The sequence below is a fragment of the Protopterus annectens genome, chromosome 9.part0 (assembly GCF_019279795.1).
Source record: "Protopterus annectens isolate FY-2018-M chromosome 9.part0, PAN1.0, whole genome shotgun sequence".
In the NCBI taxonomy this organism is placed as follows: Eukaryota; Metazoa; Chordata; order Ceratodontiformes; family Protopteridae; genus Protopterus; species Protopterus annectens.
The window spans coordinates 585,020,954-585,047,861 of NC_056743.1; the positions used below are offsets into that span (position 1 = coordinate 585,020,954).

The 26,908-nt window shown below is 39.9% G+C and overlaps 1 protein-coding gene across 3 annotated transcripts in view; it reads right to left on the reverse strand.

Moving 5' to 3' along the window:
* Positions 1-26,908, reverse strand: part of CCHR9.PART0H2orf42 (chromosome chr9.part0 C2orf42 homolog) — a 420,265-nt gene that overhangs the window by 174,330 nt on the left and 219,027 nt on the right. For all 3 annotated transcript variants that reach the window (XM_044083125.1, XM_044083126.1, XM_044083127.1), the window contains exon 6: positions 3,693-3,800. In XM_044083125.1, coding sequence (XP_043939060.1) covers positions 3,693-3,800 — 108 coding nt within the window. The remainder of the gene's footprint in view (positions 1-3,692; positions 3,801-26,908) is intronic.

Here is a 26,908-nt window from a genome sequence, read left to right on the forward strand (position 1 = left end):
TTGCCCTTTTGGTGGGAGAAGTTTGCGCTGAACCTGTCAGCTAGGATGTTGGCAATGTCTGTGGGTTCTGTGTATTTTTTGTCATTTTGGACTAATTCTGAGCATATCTGGGAATTCCCACCCAGGTTCCTAACATAGTGTCCTTTGCAATTTTTCTCTCGAAGTTGACCTTAGATGATTTTATGAGTGCCCGTAGTTTTTTGCTAATACTGATCAGAGATGCCTTCCCTTTTTGGGATTTTGCTCTATCATGTAGCAGCTTCCTCCTTCTATTATATAGTTTGTTTATGGCTGGGGTCCACCAGACAGGACGCCTGCCTTTGGAGGATTGGGTCTTGGTTTTATTTGGGATTGCATGATCCATGCATTCCTGAAGGTGTTCATAGAATGCATTTATAAAGGATCCTGCGGTCTGGGCCGTATTTTCCACAGGCCCGGGGACTTTGAAGGATTCCACCTGGGTTTTGAGGAGTGTGAAATTTGCTTTAGAGAAGGTTTTCACTGTGGTTTTCTGGGCAGGGGGTGGGGTCGGGATGTGAATATCCAGTGAGATTAGTTTATGGTCTGATCTTACCAGTGAGGAATACACTTCTGGTCTGGAGCACAGAGCCCCCATATTGGTGATGATCAGGTCCAGTATGTTTTCCCCTCTTGTGGGAGTGGTAACAAGTTGTTCCATAGCATTTGAGTTTATAAATTCTAGGAACCTTTGGGCTAGGGTGTTGGGGCTAGAGTAATGCTCCCAGTCTATGTTTGGGTAGTTGAAGTCACCCAATATAATGGTGTTTGGAGAGACCTTCATATTTTCCAGTGTTCTCAGGAAGGCCGAGTGGGGTTCCTGGGTTTGGGAGGGTGGTCTGCAGTAGGCTATAAACTGGAAGGCAGTTTTACCCACTGTTAATTGCACATGGATAGTCTCTGTTGCTTCATGCTGTGCCAGCAACCTGGAGGTGTGGGTATCTTTGACGAATATTGATACTCACCCCCTCCTTTTGTGGTTTGGTCCAAGTTTTGGGGCCGAAAAGCATGGTATGAGGTATAACCTGGTAGTGCTGGGGTGCTCTCGGGAGCCTTGAACCAGGTTTCTGTTACTGCACAGATATTGATGTTCTCCATGCTAAGGAGAGTTTCGAGTGCGTGCATCTTGAGGTTTAGACTTCTGGCGTTGAGTAGCATTACTCTTAGTTTCTTATCCCTTGTGATACCTATGGAGGTGGGTTTGTCTTTTGAGCCTTGCCTAAAAAAGGCACTATGGGGGTGGCAAGAGCCTTTGCCAATATCAGAAGGCCCAGGGTGACAGGTGCAAGCCGTCCCTAGCGAAGCATCGTGGCTTGTCGAGCATGTCATCCCAGGCTGACAGGCATTGGATCCCCTTTGAATGACACCAATACTTAAGCCAATTGTTGAAATTGATCATCTTGTCTTCATATTGTGGCATCATTCTTGGTGAGGGTAAGATGCTACTCAAGGTCAGGATCATACCGGCCTGGGCTACATGCTCAGAGAGCTCCTCTATGTCTCTTTTCATGTAGTCTAGGGAGGTACATCTCAGGTCATTCACACCAGCATGGACAATGACTGAGTCATATTTGTACTTGCCTTGGAGTGACCTGAGTGCTTGTGTTATGTGGCAGATCCTAACGCCCGACAGGCAGCTCACCGTGACCTTCTCCTTGTTCAGCCTGGTGAGCGGGACGTCAGTGTGCCTGACGATAGAGTCACCCATATTACTGCTCCAAACAGATGTCCTACACTGACAGTCTCAAAAACCTCCAGCTTTACTCTGTCGCATATCGCCTACTCAGAGGCAATCTCTGCCTAACATACCAAGCTATGTCAAACCCAGAGCTGTTGGACATGCTCCACTTAAAGAAATCCCAATCCCTCCGAGCTACACGCTCTGGGGACCTAGACCTTGTCACCACAATAAACAGGACATGCTGGAGGGATAGATTCCTGTCTCAGAGACTTCCTATACTCTGGAACAAGCTACCCATCTATTTCAAGCAAAGTTCCTCATCAGCACTCTTCAGAAAAAATCTTGATGAGTGGATGGGAAATAGGAAATACACCCCGAGATCACTTCTGTGGCTCTGCTCGACAGGGGCACCGTAAATAAACTTTCTTGGGTGGCATAAGTCAGGGAACCTTACTGGCTAGGCTTACTTAGGCCCATGGGCCGATAGCCTAGTACCTAACTATGAACCTCTGAACAGGCTTAGGCCATATGTCAGATCTAAGCAAGGACATCATCTGAACCCACAAAGTCTAGAAATATCTGTTCTAGAGTACACACAAAACCTCGATCCATATTCCATAATGGGTGTAATGACCATTTTGTAAACTGCAATCATGACAGCCTCATCCCTAGAAGAAACAGTTTTTAAGGGGGTCCTAATAAGTGAATATATATTTGTAATATTTTACTTACCTGCCCCTAAAGACTTCCAGTTTACTTTTCAGTATGATGCCTAGGTCATCAAAAGACATAATGTTTTTTATGATAAAACAATCTAAAGCATATTCTACAAAAATATGTACCATGTGAAACATGAAGAGCAGCAGGAGAAACAAATGGCCAGTTGTTGTAGAGATACTCATGGAGGGAAAACTAATGTTGGGCAATGTTAGCATGCAGTTGCTTAGTCATCAATCCAGTTACAGTTGCATCTCAAAAGGCTGAACTAGAAATATGACAGCAAGGAAGGTGAAGTGACATCGTTGCACAGGTTCTTGGATTAGGAAAGGTGTTTCCTATCATTCATATCATTAATGACACAGCAGAACTGATGCAGAACACAGCTGGATCAACTTCAGGATAGTTACAGTGTCACAACTAGGTAAGGGCAAGCAAAAGAATAATTGTACTCGGATTAAGAGGAACCATCTTTTCTTGTCTTTGAACATCTAAATACCCAATCCTTCAGGGAATTCAAGCAGTTCTGCTACTAGTGATCCTCCATTAAATCAATCCGAATTCTTGAGTTCCTTCAGCAGTACAAAGGAAGTAATCTACCAATGCTGCTATGTAACTAGTGCAGGAAATGCAGGACTCCAGTGATGAAGCCAGGCTACTAAAATTGACAATGTCTAACAAAAAAGAATAAGGACAGAGGGGCTGAGTTAGAGGAATTATAGTGTGGCCAGGTATAGGAACACACATCTGTCTGGTCTGTTGCCTAAAATAAATGGGTCCTTAGGGTATGGAAAAGAATGCATGAGATCAATAATGGAGACAGAAAAACATTGATGCATGAAACTATTCAGCACTGGGAGATACAGAAAAAAATAAGGACATGAACACTGTTTGAGTGCAGTGACAACAAAGAGGAATGTGGGGCTTTAAGACCGAAATTTCAGAGAAAAAATGTTTATCTTGAAAAGAATTAAGCACCAAGAAATATTAGGAAAACAAGCAATCACTGGTAAGAATATACACACTAAATAAATGGAACAACTAGGTAATAAAGAAGGCAATATGAAATTCAATAATTACAATACGGAGGGGCACAGAGGAAATCATATAAGCTCAAAGGCACTATAATATGACATGCACAAGACTTTAAGGAACTTCAAAGCAGCCAACATTCAAGTTGTGCAAAGAGTTGATTTTAACAGGGTACAAAGCAAGCAAAAAAGTAGTAGAAATAAAAAGGGCTAGAACACGTTACACAAATGCATAAGCACCTTACCTTCTGTGGAATTGGGGAGACGTTTCTTTGTACTTCCCATCGAGATTCTTTGTTGCAAAGCATCAAAGAATGAATGAGGGATATGAAATACCAATGGCTCTGGTTTATCTGTGAAAGTCAAAATAAAGTGTTTTAAATGAATTTCACATAAAGAAAGAATTATAAAACTTTATGATTACTCCACATCAGAAAACCCATTAAAAAGTACTAGAACATAAAACAAAACTACAACAGCAGTTGTGTGACCAAGGCTTGCTATATTTTTTCAGTTCTTTTGTTCCCATTTTAGCAAGTAAAACGCATTAAATACAGGCAGTTCAGGCAAAAGACCAGACAAATATCTGTCCCTATACCTGGTAACATTATAATTCCTCTGGCCAAGAAACTTTGCCCTTTCTATGCATATATGGATATGAAGAGTCGTTATGACATTTATTTATTTAACATTTGTTTACCGGGAAAGTCCAACTGGGTCAAGGACCCATTTTCAGTGGAGGCCCGGGGAGAAATGCTCCACACGAATACATGCACTTAAAACATAGTACATAAACAAGACAAAATCAGGTATTAAACAATAAAATCATGATTGGAAAAAAAGCAGGTATTAAAGGATATACAAAATAAGTAATTAATACTACATACTAAATAGGAAAATATAATATTTTTATATATATATATATATATATATATATATATATATAATTATTAAAACAGCATCCATCAAAATTACAATTACAAAGTTCTAATTCACTATAACTGAATAGTCAAAATAGTACTAAATTCTACAGTATACCATGTATACCTCTCAACATGAAAACATCAAAAATCTGGACAAAAGCCCAAGAAATGTAGGTACAACTGGCCAAAAATTAGGATGCTGATTAACATAAACTTGCATACATAATTATGTAACCCCGCCCACTCTGATAGAATTGTGGGATGCCAACATGAAGATTGAAGTCATTAAATAACAATAAATAATGGCAGACTTTTGAATTTAAGACTTCATAACTCTCAGAAAATACATAATAATAATAATGCAAAACCTGTTACTCTAGCAGCAATCGAAGTTTACAGGAACAATATATAAAATGTGCCCCTATTTTTGGGCCTTTGTTCCACCCCACTATTATTTTTGGCTTTGTCCATATTTCTTGCTCTGACAGATTGAGGGGTATGTTAGCAAGTAATATCCTAATGAACTACAAATGTTAGAGCCGAGCAAGCAACTCAAACTGACAGGGAATGAGGGAAACAGGTTTTTTTTTCTAACCTATAAATTCTGCCACACCTTTGCCTGCCCTTGTCAGTCAAGAGTTTCAGAGTCCCCGGCCCCACTGCACCTGTGTCCCAACTACAAACCGCCCAGAGACTGTTTCATATATGTCAACGAGTGGGTCTGTTCAAGAATTCAGCCATTGAAACAGTATCATAAATGAAAGTGAGCAGTATGCCTAACACTAAACTTAAGTCTTAACAAATCGTAAAGTCTGTGCTTACTCCCACCAAACTGCACATTTCTTGTTCTGCCACTCTATTCATCGGGGGGGGGGGGGTCATCATAATACACACTGAAATCTGCTGAAGACGAAAAATGAAAGAAAAAATGTTTAAAAAAACAATCATCGTGCGGCAACGACTGCTACAATCAAAGCAAAATGGAACCTTAGAGAATTAAGATGACAAGAAAATTCAGAAAAAGAAACTGGAATCTAAGATGCAAAGAAAGCTGCAGGGACCAAATGATAACGGTAATGGAGATAGTCTGACTTTGGATATCATTGTGACACTTTCACCTCCAATGTAGCCAATCTCTGTTAATCATGTATTTAAACACTTATACCTTAACTGGGACCAGAACGGATTACTATTCACCAGTGGTCGCCGTTAGCTGTTGTTGCCCGCAGATGTCATATTCTGTGCTCTGCTCCATGGACAGCTGATGCTGGCCGCTGTCTGTCACTAAGAGGTTCATCGCTCAACCCGCTCCTCTTCCAGCTTCCTCTTCTTTTCTGCTACAATAAGTGACTCCACAGAGAAGCTAACAGCACGATGTCCTCAAAACAACAGTCAAGTGAGGAAGAGAGAGAACAAGGAGGGGGGAAAATTGTAAATCAAAGCTTTAAAGGCCAATCAACAACACTGGATGATGGGATCCAGTAGCTGTTGTAGTACCCAGCACCAACACCCCTTCTGCAGTAAATACAATACTCATACCTGCCCTTCGTCTTAGTATAACACACACAGCCTGCAGTTACCTACTCCACAGCAGTTGAGATCGACTCCTTTCCCCCTTCCCAATAACAGGAGCTGTTCAAATTTATAAATACTTTTTAAACATTATTATAAGTTTAGAACGTTGCTAAAATAAAAATTTTGTTAGCATGCATTTTCTGGCAGATATGAAGTCTGATACTCAAATGTCTGTCATTGTTTAGTGATCAAGCTTCAATGATATAGAAAACTACAAATTTTATGAGGAACAGATCAAAAATATGAAGCAAAAATCTGGATAGTTGAGAGGTATGATATAAGATAATGCATTCATTCACACTGGCAGTTGAGTTTTTTTGTTTACTTCACCAGTTCTGTAAATCATCAGAGCCCTTACTCATTTAAAAGCAGCTGTCATGAGTTCCTCCTACTACTAGTTAATTTTTAGTCGGCAGATTTTAGATGCCCTTTAATGTCACCTTTAATTGCTGCTTGTCTGATCTTTGACTTCAGTGTTATGAAAAGTCAGGAAGGAGTTACTCGGCAGCTCCCCAGCACTTATTAGACAAACCTAAAACATGGAGCGAGGTCAAGGAAAGCAAAATATCAAACAAGTTGTTATCACTGGCAGGTAAACGGTAGTATTATTGACAAAATTTAGCCACTGTTTGGCAGGAATATAAACCATATCTTCGCTGTAACCGAGAAGGTGATGTGTCTTCTTGTTTTGCAGTGGACTGATTTACCGCAGTTGAGCAATGGTATTCACCAGCGCAGCAGATTATGAAGTTATATGTTTGACATAACCAATATTCTCCCTCAGCAGGTTCAGACTGATATGGAAGCAGTAAGGTAAGTAAAATGTTTAACATGTTATCCAGAACAGTAAACACTGGTGGGAGTCAGTAGACAGCTTCTACAACACGTGTTTTGTTTGTAGGTAACTGTAAACAAAATTATTTTAAGCCCCCCCCCAAAAAAAATCGGGATTTGAAGGGGCCACTTGGGAATTTGTGGCACCCCATTATTTTGCCCTCAAAACCATGACATGTAACTCGCTGGATAGCTAGCTGGCTCACAGACAGAACTCAGAAAGTTCAAATTAGACAGACCATTTCCACAAAGAGGCCAGTCACCAGTGGAGTTCCCACAGTGCTCTGTGCTGGGTCCGCTCCTCTTTAGCATCAATTTTTCAGTAATCAAGACCAGTGTCATGAGTCTCTAGCTTACCAAGTTTGCAATTTATTACAAGCTAGGAGCAATCACAGAGTCCCCCACCAAGATATGAAAATCTTACAGGAAGGTCTAACACAGACAAATGACTGGTGTTAAAGCCACTGCTTAAAACTCAATGTCAAGCAATGAATAATGGTACCTTTTTGGAAGTTGGTCATCCAGGGAAACTACTTCATTGATAACACACCCCTAAAAGTAGGCACAGTAGTCAAGGATATGGGAAATCATGTAGATAGTAAGTTGGCTTTCGACCAACATGTGTCTAAGGTAGCAAGAAAAACATTCTGTGTCACTCAACATGTAAGTAAGGACATGGCATCTAGGTTCAGGAAGTCATCATGCCACTGTACTCAGCCATCACCAGACCTACCACTGTGTATAATGCCCCCTTTGGTAAGTAACTGACCAGGCACTTGCAACAACTTTAATGTCAACACAGGATCCTCACAAAAAGAATACAGGGAATAAACACAATGTCTCTGAGGTGGTGTGACCTAGAGTATTGTTATATAACTTTGATAGATGTGGATGGTATTACCCACACTGCACACAGGAGCAAGTCTCTACTGTTTTAAAGAAAAAGGTACAACTTCAATAATTACCTTGTGTGATGAGCTTTCAATCAGTCAGTCATTACAGGTTCATAGGTTCATACAGTAGGTGTGTACTAGGCTAACGGCCCTGGAGCCTTTACAAGCCTAAGCTTATAGAAATGCCCTGACATCGTGCCACCCGACGTTAGTTCTCAGCGCCTCTATCAAGTACAGCCACTGGACTGATCCCGGGGGTGAACTTTCCATTACCCATCCACTCATCAAGATTTCTCTTGAAGAGGGACAGCGAGGTGCTCTGCTTGACATGTATGGGAAGTCTATTCCACAGCATGGGCAGTCTCTAGGTGAGGAACCTGTCCCTCCAGCATGTTCTGTTGATTGTGGTAATGAGGTTGAGGTCTATGGAGCGTGTGATGCGGAGGGATTGGGATTTCTTTAGATGTAGCATTTCTACCAGGGCTGGGTCAGACATGGCTTTGTAAGTCAAGCAAAAATCACCTCTAAGTAGGTGATATGAGGCAGAGAACAGCTGGAGTCTTTTGAGTCTATCCGTGTAGGACATGTGTTTAATGCCTAGGATCCTCTTCATGAGGTACTTCTGTGCCCCCTCCAGCTGTTGCAGGTGTCTAGTGAGATACATGCCAAATGGGGCATTATACTCAATGATTGGTCTAACGAGGGAAGAGTAGAGAGAGACAATGACCTCTTTCTTCCTGGATGCAAAACCCTTGGTAATGAGATGTGCCACATAGAAGGACTTTCTGACCACAGTGGCAATGTGGTGGTTGAAGGAGAGGTTGCTGTCAACCTGCATCCTCAGATCTCTTATAACGCCTTCAGTGTTCAGTAGGCTCCCATAAATGTGGTAATTAGTGAGAAATTAGTTTTTACCAAAAGGGATGACGACATATTTTTTGGCATTAAGCTTAAGGCCATGGTTTCGACACCAGTCATTGGTTTCAGTGAGGGCTTTCTGTAGGGCATCTGCATCACTTGGGGAATTAATAATGGCTCCCGGCTAGCAGTCATCTGCAAACTTCGTCAGCCAGAGTCCCTTTGTTTTGGCCTGGACTTCTGAGAAGTAGATGCCGAACAGGAGAGGACCCAGGACCAAACCCTGTGGGACTCCACTTGTGACTTTTCATCAGTCTGACTTGGAGTCTACTACTTTCACACTGTCTGTTCTATCTGTGAACCAATTTGCAACCCACCTAGTGATATAGGAGTTGATGCCTAGTTTGGCGAGTTTATCAATAGTCCCAGAATGAGGAATGGTATCAAAGGCCTTGGCCAAATCCAGGTAGGCTGTATGCACTGCCTTACCTTCATCCACAGCCCTGGTGACTGACTCAAAGAAGTCAACCAGACTGAGCAGGCATGATCTTCTTTTCACAAAGCCAAACTTCGTGGGGTCTAAAGTTTGGAGGTTTCCTATATCTTTGTTAATCAGATCCATGATGATGCACTCATAGTTTTACATATCAGGGATGACTGCAGCAGTGCGCCATTCAGTAGGGACAAAGCCTGAGGTGAGGCTGTGACTGAACAGGGCATACAGATGTGGTGCCAGCTAGCTTTGTAGTTCATGTAGAACATAGCCAGGGATATTATTGTTTTCCATAGAAGCTGTATTCTTCGCCTTGGACAATGCAGCTTTAACCTGTGCTGCAGTAATGCTGGGTGCCTGGCATTCTTCCGGTATTGTGATTGGTCCTTTACGGGTGCAGAGATGGGTAAAGTTAGCATTGAATCTGTATGTTGGCAATATCTGTTGGGTCAGTATAGGAGGTACCATTGTGCAGTAACTCAAGAGAAAATCTGGGTATTGCCGTGGAGGTTCTTGATACAACTATAGAAGGCTTTGTGATAGTTTTTAGTGTCTGCCACAATTCTGCCTTCATAGCTGGCTTTAGAGGATTTGATGAGGGATCTCAACTTTTTGTTGAGGCTAATAAGGGAGTTTTTCCAGTCTTGAGTCTTCATCTTTTTTCTGCAACAGTTTCTTCCTTCTGTTGTAGAGCTTATTAATGGCAGCGGACCACCATATTGGCTTTCTTTTTTTTGGAGGAGAGCATCTTGGTTCTGTTGGGTATGGCTAGTGCCATGCATTTATGTACATGTTCGTACAGTGCATTGGTGCATGATTCGGCAGTCATGTAGCTATTTTTCATTGGCATGGGTGCCGTGAAGTTAGCCACCTCTGTTTTTAGGAGCCCAAAGTCAGCTTTGGAGATGTTTTTCAAGGTGGTTACCTTTGCGGGGGGTGTGGATGAGATGTGGATTTCCATGGTGATTAGTCTATGGTCAGATCTGACAAGGAGGGATTAACTACTGGTGTAGAGCAACGGTCGCCCATGTTAGTAATAACCAGGTCAGGGATGTTGCTTCCTCTAGTAAGGGTCAAAATGAGGTGGTCCAGGGCATTCGAACTGATGAATTCCAGGAATCATTGGGACAGAGTATTGGTGCTTGAGTAGTTCTCCTAGTTGATGGAGGGGTAGTTCAAGTCTCCTAGTATGAAAGTGTTGGGTTGGACCTTGATAGATTCCAGAGTGCGTAGGAACGTGGAGTGAGAGTCTAGGGATATGGTCGGTGACCTATAGCAGGCTATGACCTGGATCGTCATCTTACCCAATATTAGCTGTACCGGAAGTATCGCTGATGCGTTATGTTGGGCTACCAGCCTGGAGGTGTGCATATCCATTATGATTATGGAGACACCACCGCCTTTGGAGCTACGGTCCATGTTTCGGTGTTGAAAGGTGTGGAATAAGTTATAACCTGGTAGTGCAGGGGTGCTTTCTGCCGCTTTAAACCAGGTCTCTGTTACTGCACAAATGTCGATGTTGTCCATTTTGAGGAGTGCTTCAAGTGAGTGCATCTTGAGATTTAGACTTCTAGCATTGAGCAGCATGACCCTCAGACTGCATTTATTTACAGCTGTTACGGTGGTAATTTGGTCTTTGGAGCACCGCCTAAAAAAGGCACTGTGGGGATGGCAAGAGCCTTAGCCAGTACTTGAAACCCAGGGGTGACAGATGCAGGCCATCTCTGGCAAAGCATCGAGGTCTGTCAATCATGTCATCCCAAGCAGATACGGGATCCCCTTAGAATGACACCAGAAACTTAGCCAATTGTTGAAGTCAATCATTTTTTGTTTGTACTGCAGTATCATTCTGGGTGACTGTAGGTTATTGCTCAGGGCTAGGGTCATACCTGCCTGGGCCACATAATCCGAGAGCTCCACCATGTCTCTTTTCATGTAGTCTAGGGAGGAGAGTCTCAGGTCATTCACACCCACATGGACAATGACAGATTCATACTTGTACTTGTTGTGGAGTGACCGGAGTGCGTGCGTTGTGTGTCGGATTCTGGCACCTGATAGACAGCTGACTGTTACCTTCTCCTTATTCAACCTAGTGAGTGGGACATCTGTGTGCCTCACTATTGTGTCACCTATGATTAGTGTACTGGGCAAGGTGTTTACCCTTAGGGGCTTAGGTTGAGGGGAACACTGTAGAGGTGAGCTGTGGTTTGTGCTGTGTTGTGGTAGTACAGTGCGTTTCTGTCATGGAGGTCTCTGCTGTTTGGGCAAATTTCTATTGTGAGCCTCCGCGAAGGTGGCTAGGTAGTCAAATGCATGTTATATTGCTTACAGACTCTGAATTAATAAGCAGAGTGTAATGTTTTGTATAAAGATACTCTTGCAGCATCGCAGTACACATTCTATGAACAGAGAGCTGTGTGCATATTTCTTTGCATATGCTTCTTGCTGCTGTACCTGCTGACCACAAACATGTTTATGGAGTAGTTCAGCTTATGACATATTTATTTCTTAGTTTTCTACCTTTGAGCCTGCCAAGCATAAGTCTCACTTCATCTGGACAACTGGCCCATTCAATTCTCCTTCAAAGAGCTGAACAGTACAACCTATGTCAACTTGGGGAATCTTCTCTTTCCATTTTGGACTAATCTTTCAAAGAAGTATCACCATTCACTGAGTGTCACAAGAGACAAGAAGTGATGAGCAGAGAAGTGCAGACACAAGGGCCCTGTCCTGGATATAACCTAGTAAGGTTGAGACCTGAAAGATTACAAGCTGTCACACAGGCAGCCCTTAGAAGTAGTCTGTGCCTTCTCCGGCATCCTGACAATAAGGGCACATATGGTATAGCACTAACCCCACCCATGGGTAGGAAACAAGTGAATCACATTACCACAGCAGCCACTGTGCCCCCCCCCCCCATGCAAATGCTCCTGTGCACACTGAGAAGAGGGCTACCACATTTGTGGCTTAATCGTCAAATGACTGCCCCAGAGTTGTCACTTGCATCACCACCACTCAAAGGATTATGGCAAGGGATAGCCTAAATCCACCCCTTTTCCCCTTAGCACATACATACCCATCCTCTCCCCATCTGCTCCAGGACCAGGAGACTCCTGAGCTGTTAACATAATTTGGGTTACCTGGAGCACGGCAAGAGCTTTATCCTTCTATGCTAACAGAGCTGCCTAGTTGTGTATATACTGTCAACATAATCTGACCACCAGGTGGAGGAATTAAGCAAAACACTAATGACATGAACTTTAAAAATTACATGACCCTTTGTCAAACCAGGGCACCTAATTAAATCTAGCTATTCTCCTAAAAGCTTAAGTCACTTGCCTTGGAGAAAGTAGTAATAGTAAAACAAATCTCACAGTTTAAAAGCAAAAAGTGCTTGAAAACACTCCCAGGGATATCTTAAAGTACACAGCCACATAATGATATCCTGCATTACTATGTTGAATGATTCACACACACTTAGAAGGTTTACCAGCAGTCTACACAGACCAGTAAAAATGATGCTATGCCAAAAAAAATGTTCCAAAGAAAGGGACAGTATGACAAGCAAACCAGCCCTCAGCAGTAAAGCAGACCAGGAGCTAAAGCAAATGAAAAGCTCAGGTGCTATTCAAAAGCAATTACAACCAACAAAACAGGTAAAAAGTATGGTCACAGTTATGAAGCAAAACTAGAATTCTCAAAAAGATTTAAAGTGATTAAAAGAGGCCATAACCATTGCTTACAGATGATTAGGTGGTCTCAAGAATTTCAAATGCTAATTTTTTTCAATCACAAATGCTAACCATTTTTTTTGGTCCTGACACCTGCCAACCATAAGCTCTCTATGATCTATTAGCCCATTCATTTCTCTCAGAGCAAGAGGATGAGACATTTACAGCCGATTCATTCCCTACGAAGTGTGAGCCAATTGCAGGACCATCATTCTGGTGGCCATCAGGGCTTTTTCTGCTTATGGCTTAACCCTGCTCCCTAGTGGCCGATGTAAGCACCCATGTTACCACAGAAGGCCCAACTATGCCCTTCTCCATCAGGTGGGTGCTTCAGTGCATTATGCAGAGGGCTACCTTCACCAGTTTGGATGAACCAAAATCATATCCCCAGTCTACAACCCTAGCTGTTGACCTCTGCCAGCACGGTTATGATTAGCTAAGTGGAACCGGCAATTTTTACCCCTATGATGGGTGAGCCAACATCAATTTCTCACTCTTACCCTTCCTGCCTGGCTCTTCCAGTGTCTAAGCTGCTAAATGAACTCTGGTCATGTGGACTGTAGTCAGGACTTCATTCCTCTATATCACAGAACTGGGGCATTAATCAATGTTTTTGGCAAATAAAGCTAAATGAAGTAATTTTGTACAAATTCAAGACATAACAGCTCATTATGTGCTAACACAGTATAGCAGATTCCATCAACAACAGGCCATTCACTATTTGATGGAGCAGTGGAGTACACAAGGATAGCAGCGTTTCATATCCCTGAGTAACTAAAATACACAGTCCAGACACACAATGGAACAAGAGCTCAAGATAAAGTTTTTAGCCCTTTTAGTCTTATACACAGGTCAGGCATATTTTTATCAACCAGTGGAGAAGTTGTGGACAGCAATTAATAAAGAGCTGAAGGATTTATCTGGGAGGGGAGGACAGCAAAAGTCAAATGGGATAAGCTTACTCTTCCAATAAAACAGGGCAGAGTAAGACTACCTCAGTTGAAGTGGTATTTCAGAGTAACACAGTTAAGGCTCCTATACATAAGCACAACCACAGAACAATAACTCAAAGTGGAACGAGATGATGATGAAATGGGGGAAGCTCAAGAAACAAGAAGAGACTAGGATTTTGGATGCAGACCTTTAAGGAGAACAACAATAATCATACAGAACATTATATTCATAAAGTAGCAGAAAGTATTCTAAGAATTAAGCCAATGTGGGAATGGAGAAAGGAGATTATGCCAATAGGGATGACTGCAATTAGGGATACAGTCAATATGCAAGAGGGGGCTGGAATACATTGGAGAAATATATTTATATATTTCCCTCTGTAGTTATCTGCCCCAGATACTTTGCTTCCTTTGCCAATTTTCCCCACTATATCCTGCTTAACTTTGTCACTTACCCTCACGGTAGTGCACAATTGGAGTTGGTATATTTGGTTAGGGGGTGGGTTTGCTTTCCTTTGGTTCACGTTTTTTTTTTCAGGATGGCCAAGCATTTACTTACCTGGAGTGGTAAGTTGGTGTTCCAGGACGTCAGTGTTCTGGTGCTGTTGGCCTTTTTGCCTTGTGATATTGATTTCACATATATGGAATTTCAGTCTACCTAAGTAGACCCGTTCATATATAAATCAAACAGTCAAATGAGTTGTCGGTAATGTGAACTTTAGGTGATTTGGTCTCAGTCAAATGAGTTTTAGCTGAAGTGAAGTAGACCCATATATATATATATATATATATATATATATATATATATATATATATATATACACACACACACACACACACACACACATGCGTCTAGTACACATGATCAAAATTTCATTTGACTGAAATTCATTTGACTGAGACCATAACATCGAAAAATCAAAATACTGAAAACTCACTTGACTGAAACTCATAAGACTGAAACCTTAACAATGCTAAATGTCAACATTGTAGTGGAAGCTTGTAGACTACTGTAAGGTAAGTAAAAGGTATATGCCCCTTTCCCCACTGTAGTGCGATCATGGACTTAGTGTATATATATATATATATATATATATATATATATATATATATATATATATATATATATATATATAGTTAGGGGGTGTGTGGGGGCACCCCACATTGGTTGGTGTGGGATGGGTAGCCCCTCACCTAGTTTGGTTTTACATCGTCCAGTTTCTGTTAAGAGGGTACGCAAGTAGTTTTTAAGTTCTAGAAAGGGTTAGTCATTGGTGTTGTATGTGTGCATGTCAATAGTTTATAATTTAGTATGTTGAAATTTAGCATTGTTAAAGTTTCAGTCTTATGAGTTTCAGTATTTTGAATTTTTGATGTTATGGTCTCAGTCAAATGAATTTCAGTCAAATGAAATTTTGATCAAGTGTAGTAGACCTATATATATATATATATATATATATATAGGGTCTATATTATTTCTTCAACAACTTTGGTTGTCGAATGCTCAATGATCGACACCTAAGCATCGAAGTTTCAAAATCGTGAATGGCCATATACGTGAATTCTTTCCTCAGGAAAGAACTCACTTGGCCGTTATCGGGGATTTGCCCTATCCCCAATGTACAGCGATCTCGGAGTTGGTATATTTAGTTAGGAGAGGTATGATGGGCGAACCCCCACTATATTTAAGTTGAAAAGTTTATTTTATTTCAGGATGGTCTAGCGAATTCTTCCTAAGGAAAGAATTTGCATATATAGCCATTCACGATTTTGAAACTTCGATGCTTAGGTGTCGATCATTAAGCATTCAACGACCTAAGCTGTCGAAGAAATAATATAGACCCTATATATATATATATATATATATATATATATATATATATATATATATATATATACATATGCACACACACACATATACAGATATAGATACAGATAGACATACATATATGTATAAATTAGCAGAGAAGTGAAAGATGGAGCGAATTTATTTTACTCCAAGTATAAAAAAAACTGTCATGAAAACAGGCTTTCATTTGAACTTAAACTTAGTAAAACACTGATAATGTCAATGTACATATCCACTCTTTTGTTGAGAAAGTTCACTAAAAACAGTTCTCTGCAGTAAACTAATTTTCCTCACTTAGGAGGTTAGAATAATAACACTTAAAAGCTCCTGTACCACAGACAATCACATACCAGGTAGATTTTCTAAATCTTCTTCTTTCGGCTTTTCCCGGTTAGGGGTCACCACAGCAGAACACCTGTCTGCTCATGATTGGCAGTGGAGTTTTACGGTGTCGAGTTGCCAGCCCGGCGCCCAACCTTCCACAGAAGGCACACACTCACACCTAGGGCCAATTTAGAGTGTCCAATCCACCTACAGCATGTCTTTGGGGTGTGGCAGGAAACCGGAGTACCAGGAGGAAACCCACGTGACCACAGGGAGGACATGAAGACTCCGCACAGAAGGCACCCCAGCCGAGGATCAAACCAGAGAACCTCTTGTTGTGAGGCGACAACGCTAACTGCTGCACCACAGTGGCCGCCCTAGGTAGATTTTCTAAATAAATATCCAAAATAAGAAACTGGGGACAAATACCACTAATACTCTCTGTTTAATAAGAATAAAAATAGCAAAACTTTCAAGTACAAAGACTCTTCCTTGGTGCATCAAGCAAGCAAATTCTAAACTCACAATATATATGCAAATGAGTATATAAAGACCAGGCCCTATATCAAATTATACAATTGAATATTTAAAGACAAAAACATTCTAAAATATATGCAAAATAAATAAGAATACATAAAAATAAGTAAAATTCATTATGCCCAAAAAAATCTATCAAAATATCATTTGATTTGTGTTTAAAACTGGTTTTACACTATTAACTGCATTAAGACTAGGGTTATAATCTACCCTGAAGAAATTGACTCACTTATATTCTGCTAGCTCAGTCAAAGTGACTAAGTCACAACCACATCACATCACTTGCACTACTCGAAATTTAAAGCTATGGCCTTCTTCATTAGACTCACTATTTAAACAAAGAATTTGTTTCTATTCTTCTTTTTATCTCTGACAAATGAGAACATATCCTATCTTTCAATGTATTATTAGTTATATAAAAACTTGTACATTTATTGCAATTAGCAATATACACTATATTTTCTGTATTGCACATTGTAGATGCCTTAAAAATAATTTTTCGCATTAGTAGGATGAATAAACTCACAGTCCGTATTAATATATTTAAAAAATAGCAGCTGTAGCAGGGCTTTGTACCACTTTTAACACCTAATGTCTTCTTATCTTTAGTAAGCTCTTTGTAACAATTTCTGTTTCAAATTATGCTCTTTATTATAAATAAAATTAGGTTTGTTCCCTAAAAGTTTTCCTATTTGTGTTATCAGAACATAAAACTCGCCAATTATTTGTAATAATATTCGTTATTTGTGTTGTTGTCCTATTGTACTTCATGATACAGCCAAATTTCCTAGTTTTTATGTTATTAACACAACCAACAGTTTCATTCCTATCCGAAAAATAAGGTTTACCACTACTATATCTTTCTGAAAGGATGAATTTCATATTTCTTTCTAATTCTATATCATTATAGCTTCTCTCCTAAAAATTGTCCATCATGTCAGATGCATCACTTTGAAAATTATCATCTTATGTATTTAACCTACTTGCCCTCAACAGCTGGCTTTTCACAATGCCATTATATAAACATTTTGGATGCATATTCTCAGCATGTAGACCCGCGGTAGTGGTGCTGTGGTAGCGTTGTCGCTTTCGATTCTCAGCTAGAGCGTCTTCTGTGTGGAGGCATGCATGAATGGGCGTGCCTTCATTGAAGGTTGTGCGTCATGGCTGGTAACTCGGCACGTAAAAATCCACTACCAAACATTAGCGGACCGGAGTTCCGCTGTGGCGACCCCTAACCGGGATAAGCCGAAAGACAAAATTCTCAGCATGTAGATATCTGGTGGTCTGAACCTCTTTTTTAAAAAATTTTGGTATCAAATAAACCATCTTTAAAACATACCATTATATATAAAAACTTTTCTCTGTATTTGAAAACTTTATATCAAAGGACAAGAAACGAGTGAACCTTTGCAGACATTCAACAACATCATACAGAACTCTTGGTCTTCACCTGTCCAAATAAAAAATATATCTACAAAGCATCAGTAAAAAGGTACATATTCATTATATAGTGAGCAAACATTAAACACACACTTCTCTTCCCAGTTAGAGAGTACTATATTTGCGTACATATTAGCAACAGGCGTACCCATTGCTACAGCCAGTCTCTGGTGATAAAAGTCATTATTAAACAAAAACACATCATTTTCTAAAACACTTTCTAATAACAAGCACAAGATCTCTATCGTTCTACCTGAAAACTGACTAAAAGTGCATCAATGTTCTCTAAGTGCTTCAATACCATAATCATTAGATATCACAGTAAACAATGACAACATCTAATGTTACTAAAAACAAATTAGATGAAACATTACTTAAGGTCCAAGTATACACAGAACTTAAGAAGTCATGTGTGTCCTTAATATAACTTTTACAAAAAGACAGATGCAGTTTCAATTGGGCTTCCAAATATTTAGAAATACCTACACTAGCCCACGTACTATCAGAGGACAATGGGTCTCAGCGGCGGATTACCCCTATTTTTATGCATCTTGGGTAAGCCGTAAATGAAAGGAATAAGTGAATTAGTAATATACATAAAAATGTTACATATCAGTAGTAATAGTGTTCTCTAATATTAAGTCATATGATAAAGTCTTTATTTTAAAAATAATCTTATCTATACACATTCTATTACCATTTTGAAACATTTCAACATCAGAAAGTATGTTAGCCACAGCACTATTATAAAATGCATAATCCATTATTACAGTCATTCCTCATTTATCTGCAGGTTTTATGACTATATTATTCAGTGAACAAAGGTTATACAGAGCTTTCCTTTCACTATTTTGGATATTTACATTTTGTATCTGTGGTACATTTAACTAGAGCTGCAGTCTGTGTTTGTTTCATTTTCTTAATAAAGCCTGACACTGGAACTCAGTAGATTAGACATTTATTTTATTTATTTTTTATAGTTGTTTAACGGGAAAGTCCAACTGGGCAAAGCCCCTTTTCAGGCTAGGCCTGAGAGAAAAAAAATCAACAGAAGTTCACATTATTAAAGTTGAATGATACAAGTTACATACTCGTAATTACATAGAACTGGACATTCAAGCACAGTGGTAGTGCATACATGGTAGAAAATATGTACAGATTGCTCAGAGGTGATCTGTGTCTCACCTACAAGACAATCTTGGACCCTGCCCTTCTAGAAATGCTCAATATGCGTAAGTCTAACTTCCTTGCACATTACCCGCTCGAAAGGCCTGAATCTAATATGCAACATCAGCAAAACCTGCTGGAGAGACAGGTTTGTCTCCCAGAGCTGCCCTGTCTCTGGAATAGACTTCTCATACATGTCAAACAGAGTACCATGCTGACCCTCTTCAAGCGCAACCTTGATGAGTGGATGGGAAAACAAATTTGTCCCAGGGGTTCCACCTGTGTCCCTCACTGATGGGGGCGACAGGTGCTGACTGAGGTTTCGTTTTGGGGATAAACTCTTGGCTAGACTTTTAAGAGCCCAGGGTCATTAGCCTAGTAACTTCCTATGATCCTATAAAAAGCCATTTCAAATACAAGTTTTAAAAAAAACTAACAGTAAGTAGAATATCCAATGATAAAAGATTTGAAATCAAAATGCTGCAAAGTAACACACATTATTTATCTGTTTTACCTGAAATATAAAAAAATGGTAATTGTGTTTCCTTCTGACATATTTAAGCACAAAATACAATTGATAACAGCACAAATTATCTGTTAATTAAAAGAAAGTGGAAGAAACAACGCTGGATTGGATTCACTGCCAAGTCACTTGTACATACACTAGAGAGTTACAAAAACTAATTGCTTGAATTGAATTGTCTTCTCCAAATAAAACAAAGAACATCAATAATACTGCTATTGCAAAACAATGATACACACAAAAAGTTACCAAAGGTTGAGTTTATTTATTCATTTACTTTCAGGAAGTATGCAGTCACAGGCAATTCACATTTGCTGTTACAGGCCAGCAGGAAAAAACTATAACCAGACAAAAGGTAAGCAGTAAGCATGCAAACAACACATTTTGCATAATAGTTCAAATGTTCAAGAAAGCCATATTTACACAAGTTAACTTGTTTTATGACTTCTTCTTCTTCTTCTTTCGGCTTTTCCCGGTTAGGGGTCGCCACAGCGGATCACCTTGTCCGCACATTGAATGGCAGTGGAGTTTTACGGTGTCGAGTTGCCAGCCCGGCGCCCAACCTTCCACAGAAGGCACACTCACACGCACACCTAGGGCCAATTTAGAGTGTCCAATCCACCTGCAGCATGTCTTTGGGATGTGGGAGGAAACCGGAGCACCCGGAGGAAACCCACGCGACCACAGGGAGGACATGCAGACTCCGCACAGAAGGCACCCCAGCCGAGGATCGAACCGGAGAACCTCTTGCTGTGAGGCGGCAATGCTAACCACTGCACCACCGTGGCCGCCCTAACTTGTTTTATGACAATTTATTTTAAAAAAAAGTATGTGGGAGAAGCTGACTAAAGTAACTGCACAATGCATACAGACTAGCTTACATTCATTCGATTTGTTTTCCAATTCCTATGTTATCCTGTGTGGGACTGAAAGGAAGCTGGAGTCTATGACAGCACACAGCTAGAACAAGGCAGAGAAGTAGTCTTAGTGGAATGACCACCCATCCTAATAATTCAGACCATCAACATGCCAAAGTGGCAGTACTGCTACTCAGTGATTTAATGTCATGCTGAGAGGATTATTTGTGTCATCCACAACTGCATCCCTAACACAGTAAAGTGCTGAGAATTGGATTCATAAGGTTCCTAACCCAGGCAAGTCGCAACTACAGTTCCAGCTGTTGTGACAGTGTTTCTAAATGACAGCTAAGCTTCAAACAAGCACCACCTGAAGATGCAGACTATTCCTCTCAAAGTCTCAATACATGCTCTCCCTTGAGCATCTGGGGGGTATTGGGGGGTCATTAACAGGAAACATCCAGATCTACCACATAGATTAGATGATTTTACCATTCATAGTGCTTAGCTGAATAACAAGCATTTGTAATGCAGAAGGCAGATGAACTGAAGGATCCATCAACATTACTGGGACAGATGCCAACTGCTATGCTTGTGATGACCTAACCACCATAGCTACCAAAGTTGGTATCAGGTTTTTCTATCTGGAAATGGACCAATAAAGGTCTAGAAAGATAAAGTACAGACACCTATATATCAAAGGTTTCCTCTTGAGTTATTTCTGTCAGAATGCATTCTTTTTGTGGTGATTTTTTTCTCCACTGGAACTGCTGTCTAAAGCCTATATATCTGCATTGGCCAACTAAAGAATGGCATCACTGTCTCCTCCATGACGTTCACTGGAAATGTGAACTCGAACTTTTTTTTTCCAGTTCAGGACCAAATGTGGTGACTGCTTCATTTTTGCCCTTTCAAAAGACTATAGTATCTCTACTGTGGAAAATTTCATGTTCCTCTCTCATTCAGAATTTTTTTTCTCTTAGTTTCTCAGCCATGTGGGAAGGTCTGTCATTTTACTGCGGCCTTTCCCTTCTTTTTAAATTCTATTTTTCCCTCCATTCTGTATGACTTTTTCTCTTACAAAATCTAATAATTTTTGCTGAATTGCTAAACCTCTTGCAGTTCTACAATCCTGAAGAGAATTAAAGGAAGCCAATCAATATGAACGCACCTTACAGACATTTTTGCTGCAATTTGTCCAGCACACTCATTAATGGATTTCAGCGGGGGACACATGGAATTCCATACACTTGATAAAAAGATAAATAATACTTATTTCTGTTACAAACAGTTGAACGCTATTCTATAATGATTTTTATATTTAACCAATGGGCATTTTAAAGGTCAATACTGACAAATTGCTCATAATAGGTGTGATGATGTGCAGTATTGCCAGCTATGTCAGGAAAAGATGTGTAATATATGCCAGCATAGCTAGCTGGAGTTTAGTACAGAATTACATGCCATTTGTATAACAAACTGATTTGTACGGTCCTTGTATTGCAAATGTATTTGTAAAGCTGTTTGTGTTAAAAATGTACCAACAGTGGGTCCTGCTGGACAAAAAAGAAATGTACCTATATATCAGAATGTATGGTAACTATTTTTTAACAAAAAAAAACGTTATTAAATTGTCACATATGAGATTTACATTTAAATAAATGAAAAACAAACACTGACACCACTTCAGTTGCAAATATTGTGCATCACAGACACTACTGAAACAACTGTAGTTGCAAATGTTATGCATCACTTACAATCTATCCAGTCACTGTCAGTTCATTCAAATCCTGCCTTCTTTTAAACCTCATTCCTTCTCTGCAAACTTTGTTGCCACAATTCACATTTTTCCTATGTAGTTTGCTCCTTCTCTTTTCTAAAGATCCCAATTCCAGTTGTTATATATCTGTTACTATATTCACTACTTCTAGTAAAATTAGCTTAGACTTTGATTTCCACTTTCTTTACTCTGTCTAGACAATTCTGATTCTGTATCATAGCTCATAAAAATCATCTCCCCAGTCAATTCAATCTGTTCACCCAATATCCCCGACAGAGCGGTCCACTGGGAATCTTTAAAGTCTGCACGACTCAAAAACAAAACCACAAACAGATAAATACCACCGTTGCAGGTCGCTGCACCTCTAAAAAGCTTCTAGTAATCCAGAGGTTATATTCAGGACTCCTAATAATCCAAAAAATGTCTGTAAAGAACGCCAATAAACGAGAATACCAAACAGGAACTTTATTAAGCTTAAAACCAAGCTTTTCGTCGGCGCTCTGCACCAACTTCTTCAGAAAGCAAACTAAAAACAAAGAACAATACACCTGTCCCATTATTTAGGCATCATAGCTCCACTCAAACAGTCCCACTTGTGGACACACCTGAAAATTGCACATCAATGCACTTAAAAAACTTAACCACAGAAAAACTGTGCATCACCATTTGTATAAGATCAACATGACCAGCCCTGAATATTTGTAATCAAACTAATACTCTAAATTTACGCCACCAACGTAGCATGTATACAATCTTAAATACCTGGTAGACACTATAAACATACAAGTGGTAAACCCAGGAAAAGTATATGTGTGTAGCGCCTGTTTTAAAAAAGCCATGTAAATAAATCAAAATGCCATTCAGATGGTAACACAACTCGATGGAAGACTACAAACCATGAGATGATATAAAATATACAAAATACATCAATGAGTATACCTTGGAAATGTATGCTTAACATTGTTATGTTATCATAACCATCTGATAATAGTAGCAGTATTAGTAGCAAAACAAAAAAAAAAAAGTAAGTTATATATTATATATTGATTGTATATTGTGTGTAGCGGCCGATACTAGGAGGCTGATGTCCCTTACATAAAAGACTATTCTGATGAATGATCAAACTACACATCCCCCGCTTAAAATAATGGACCACAATGTAACTATTGATAAAGACATTAAAAAATAAAACCAATAATAACAAAGTAGCACTAAACCATTTTAACAATCACAATTGAATCTTCCTTGAATAAGAAACTTCTTCTTGTCACCAGAGAGGAGAAGGGCCTGTTGGAAGCTCTCAAGTCTGATGCAGCCTGATAAGGGAGGTGGATTGGTAGCTATGGACTTGGACGACTATAATGACAAGATGTTGGCCATCTTGGCCTCTAATACCTATCTTGAAGTCTCTAGGAATGAGTTAAATGTAAATATGAGCCGTATCCGGTCATTTTTGAGGAGATGTTCATCAATGGCTTAATTGATGTGGATATATACAATTATATCATTGTTGTATCACCTAAGATACCGGTTTTGTTTGGGAACCCCAAGATACACAAGAATATATATGATCCACCTATGCGGAAACTAGTTAGCGCTAGAGGGAGTATAACCTATGCAGCCGCTAAGGTGGTGGACAATATTCTAAGTATGTGTATCGTGTTCCACATATTTCGAGAGATTCTTGGGCTTTTCTAGAAAAGGTGGGTTCCGTCCCATTCAATGCTGATAGCTGCCTCTTGACAATCGATGTGGTTGATCTATATTCATCTATTCCCCACCTCGTGGCAGTCGAGTGGGTTCAATTGGAATTGTGCTTCCATCATGCTCCGACATAAGAGATCGCACTGGTCAGTGAGTTATTGGATATTATTCTCACTTGCAACTTTTTCTCATTCAAAAACCGGTGGTTCCATCAATTGGTTGGTGTTCCCATGGGATCACCTTGCGGAGCCAGCGTGGCGAATTTAGTAATGGCCCATTGGGAGAGGGTGTTCGTTTTATGCAATTTCCTAGTCCAAGAGAAAGTGTCGTTATACACTAGGTTCTTGGACGATATTTTTATCATCCTCAATGGTTCACAAGATGATGCAAATACCTTGGTGACTTTTTTTAATGGTTCTACTGAATTCTTGAAATTTACATCTAATTTTGCAACTGATAAGATAGCCTATTTGGATGTAGAAATTGAGAAAGATAGGACCATGAACCGCTTCGTGGCTAATATACATTGGAAGCCGACATTTTCAAATTCATACCTACACTTCGATAGTGAACATCCAATCCACCAAAAGAGGGCTATCGTGAAGGGCCAATTTGTTCGAGCGGCCCACATGATTTCAGAAGATAAAAAATTTTATGACAAGTGCAGGTTTATCGCTGACATGTTTGTTTGAAGAGGGTATCCTGCAGATTTCATCACAGATTTAAGCTTGGAAGTGCAAGGTAAGAGGGCCAATGGTCAATTTAGCCCCATTTTGGGGAACTTGAACAGTGGGTCATCATGCTTCCCTCGTCCTGCTCGTGAGTCCGATAACTTCAACTATAATTTTATAATTACTTACAACTTGGACGCAACTGACATTGTGTCCATCATAAGGAAGAATTGGTGTTTATTAACCACTGAGTCAACAGGAGTACCTGGGCTGGCATTGCACCCTAAGGTCACTTTCAGGAGGGGCCTTAACATCAAAAATATTTTGGAGTCTAAATTATTTGGTACCGCCCCCAGATCTGGGATGTACAAGTGCAACATGTGCAGGTACTGTAGATATGTTAAAGCAAGCACAGCCTTTTCCATTAAGGACAAGAAGTTTCTTATTCAAGGAAGATTCAATTGTGCTAGCAATCGGGTGGTGTATTTGGCCCAGGGTTCTGTTTGCCCTGGCTTCTATGTTGGCAAGACCGACAGGAAGCTACAAGAACGGTTATACGAACACTTATATGCCATCAAGAAGGGGAAAGTATACAATGCACTGGCTAAACACATTTTAGACAACCCAGGTCATGAATTTTCATTTTTGGTGATTGACCAACTTTGTGATGGAGGCACAGGGGGTCCTGATTCTCTGAGACTTGAATGCAAGGAGTTGATGTGGCAACTCAAATTGGAAGCTTACCACCTACCTGGACTTAACAGCATGCTTTCTATTAGTTGTTTTCTTAAACTGAGAAGCCTAGTTAGGTGAAGCTTCTTAGACTGATTTAATCCCCTTGGGAATGACCACCTTTTTAGCTATTTTATGGGGATTGTTTCTTTCTTCGTTTTTTGATTGTTAAAATGGTTTAGTGCTACTTTGTTATTATTGGTTTTATTTTTTAATGTCTTTATCAATGGTTACATTGTGGTCCATTATTTTAAGCGGGAGATGTGTAGTTTGATCATTCATCAGAATAGTCTTTTATGTAAGGGGCGTCAGCCTCCTAGTACCGGCCGCTACACACAATATACAATCAATATATAATATATAACTTACTTTTTTTTTTTTGCTACTAATACTGCTACTATTATCAGATGGTTATGATAACAACATAACAATGTTAAGCATACATTTCCAAGGTATACTCAGATGTATTTTGTATATTTTATATCAACTCATGGTTTGTAGTCTTCCATCAAGTTGTGTTACCATCTGAATGGCATTTTGATTTATTTAAACAGGAGCTACACACATATACTTTTCCTGGGTTTACCACTTGTGTGTTTATAGTGTCTACCAGGTATTTAAGACTGTATACATGCTACATTGGTGGCGTAAATTTAGAGTATTAGTTTGATTACAAATATTCAGGGCTGGTCATGTTGATCTTATACAAATGGTGATGCACAGTTTTTCTGTGGTTAAGTTTTTTAAGTGCATTGATGTGCAATTTTCAGGTGTGTCCACAAGGGGGAGTGTTTGAATGGATCTATGATGCCTAAATAATGGGACAGATGTATTGTTCTTTGTTTTTAGTTTGCTTTCTGAAGTTGGTGCAGAGCGCCGATGAAAAGCTTGGTTTTAAGCTTAATAAAATTCCTGTTTGGTATTTTCGTTTATTGGCATTCTTTACAGACATTTTTTGGATTATTAGGAGTCCTGAATATAACCTCTGGATTACTAGGAGCTTTTTAGAGGTGCAGCGACCTGCAACGGTGGTATTTATCAGTTTGTGGTTTTGTTTTTGAGTCGTGCAGAAAGTCTTCATGTCTTCCGCCATGCAGGAAGCTAGTGGCACCTCAGATCCAGGGGATTTAACGATACTTATAAACCGTCTCACGGAAAAGGTTGAACATCTTTCACAGCGAATGGATGGACTTTTGCAAAGTGATGCTGTGAATCCTGTAGTGTGACCCCCCCAGTGGACTGTCGACTGAATCCCCCTTTATGATACCGGCTAGTGGAGCCAGAGCAGAGCTGGGAGCCGTCATTTCCAACGGCTCTAATGATCTACACAATCAGGATGGCGGCAACAATCCTATGGGCTCCATGAGAGGACACAGGAGCCCATTAAATAACATAGGAGCTTCTGCATCTAGACTTGGCGAGGTGGGGACCCTGAGGAGGGACTATACAGACTTGAACTTAAATAATTGGCTGAATAGACCCTTTTGTTTTTTATAATGGAGAGGATACCGCCAACAAAGACACTTTTACTGAAGATCTTCCTGACTTGTCCACTAAACTCAACCAATTTGATCAAAAATTATTGAGGCTCAGAAAACTACAACTAGAGGTCTC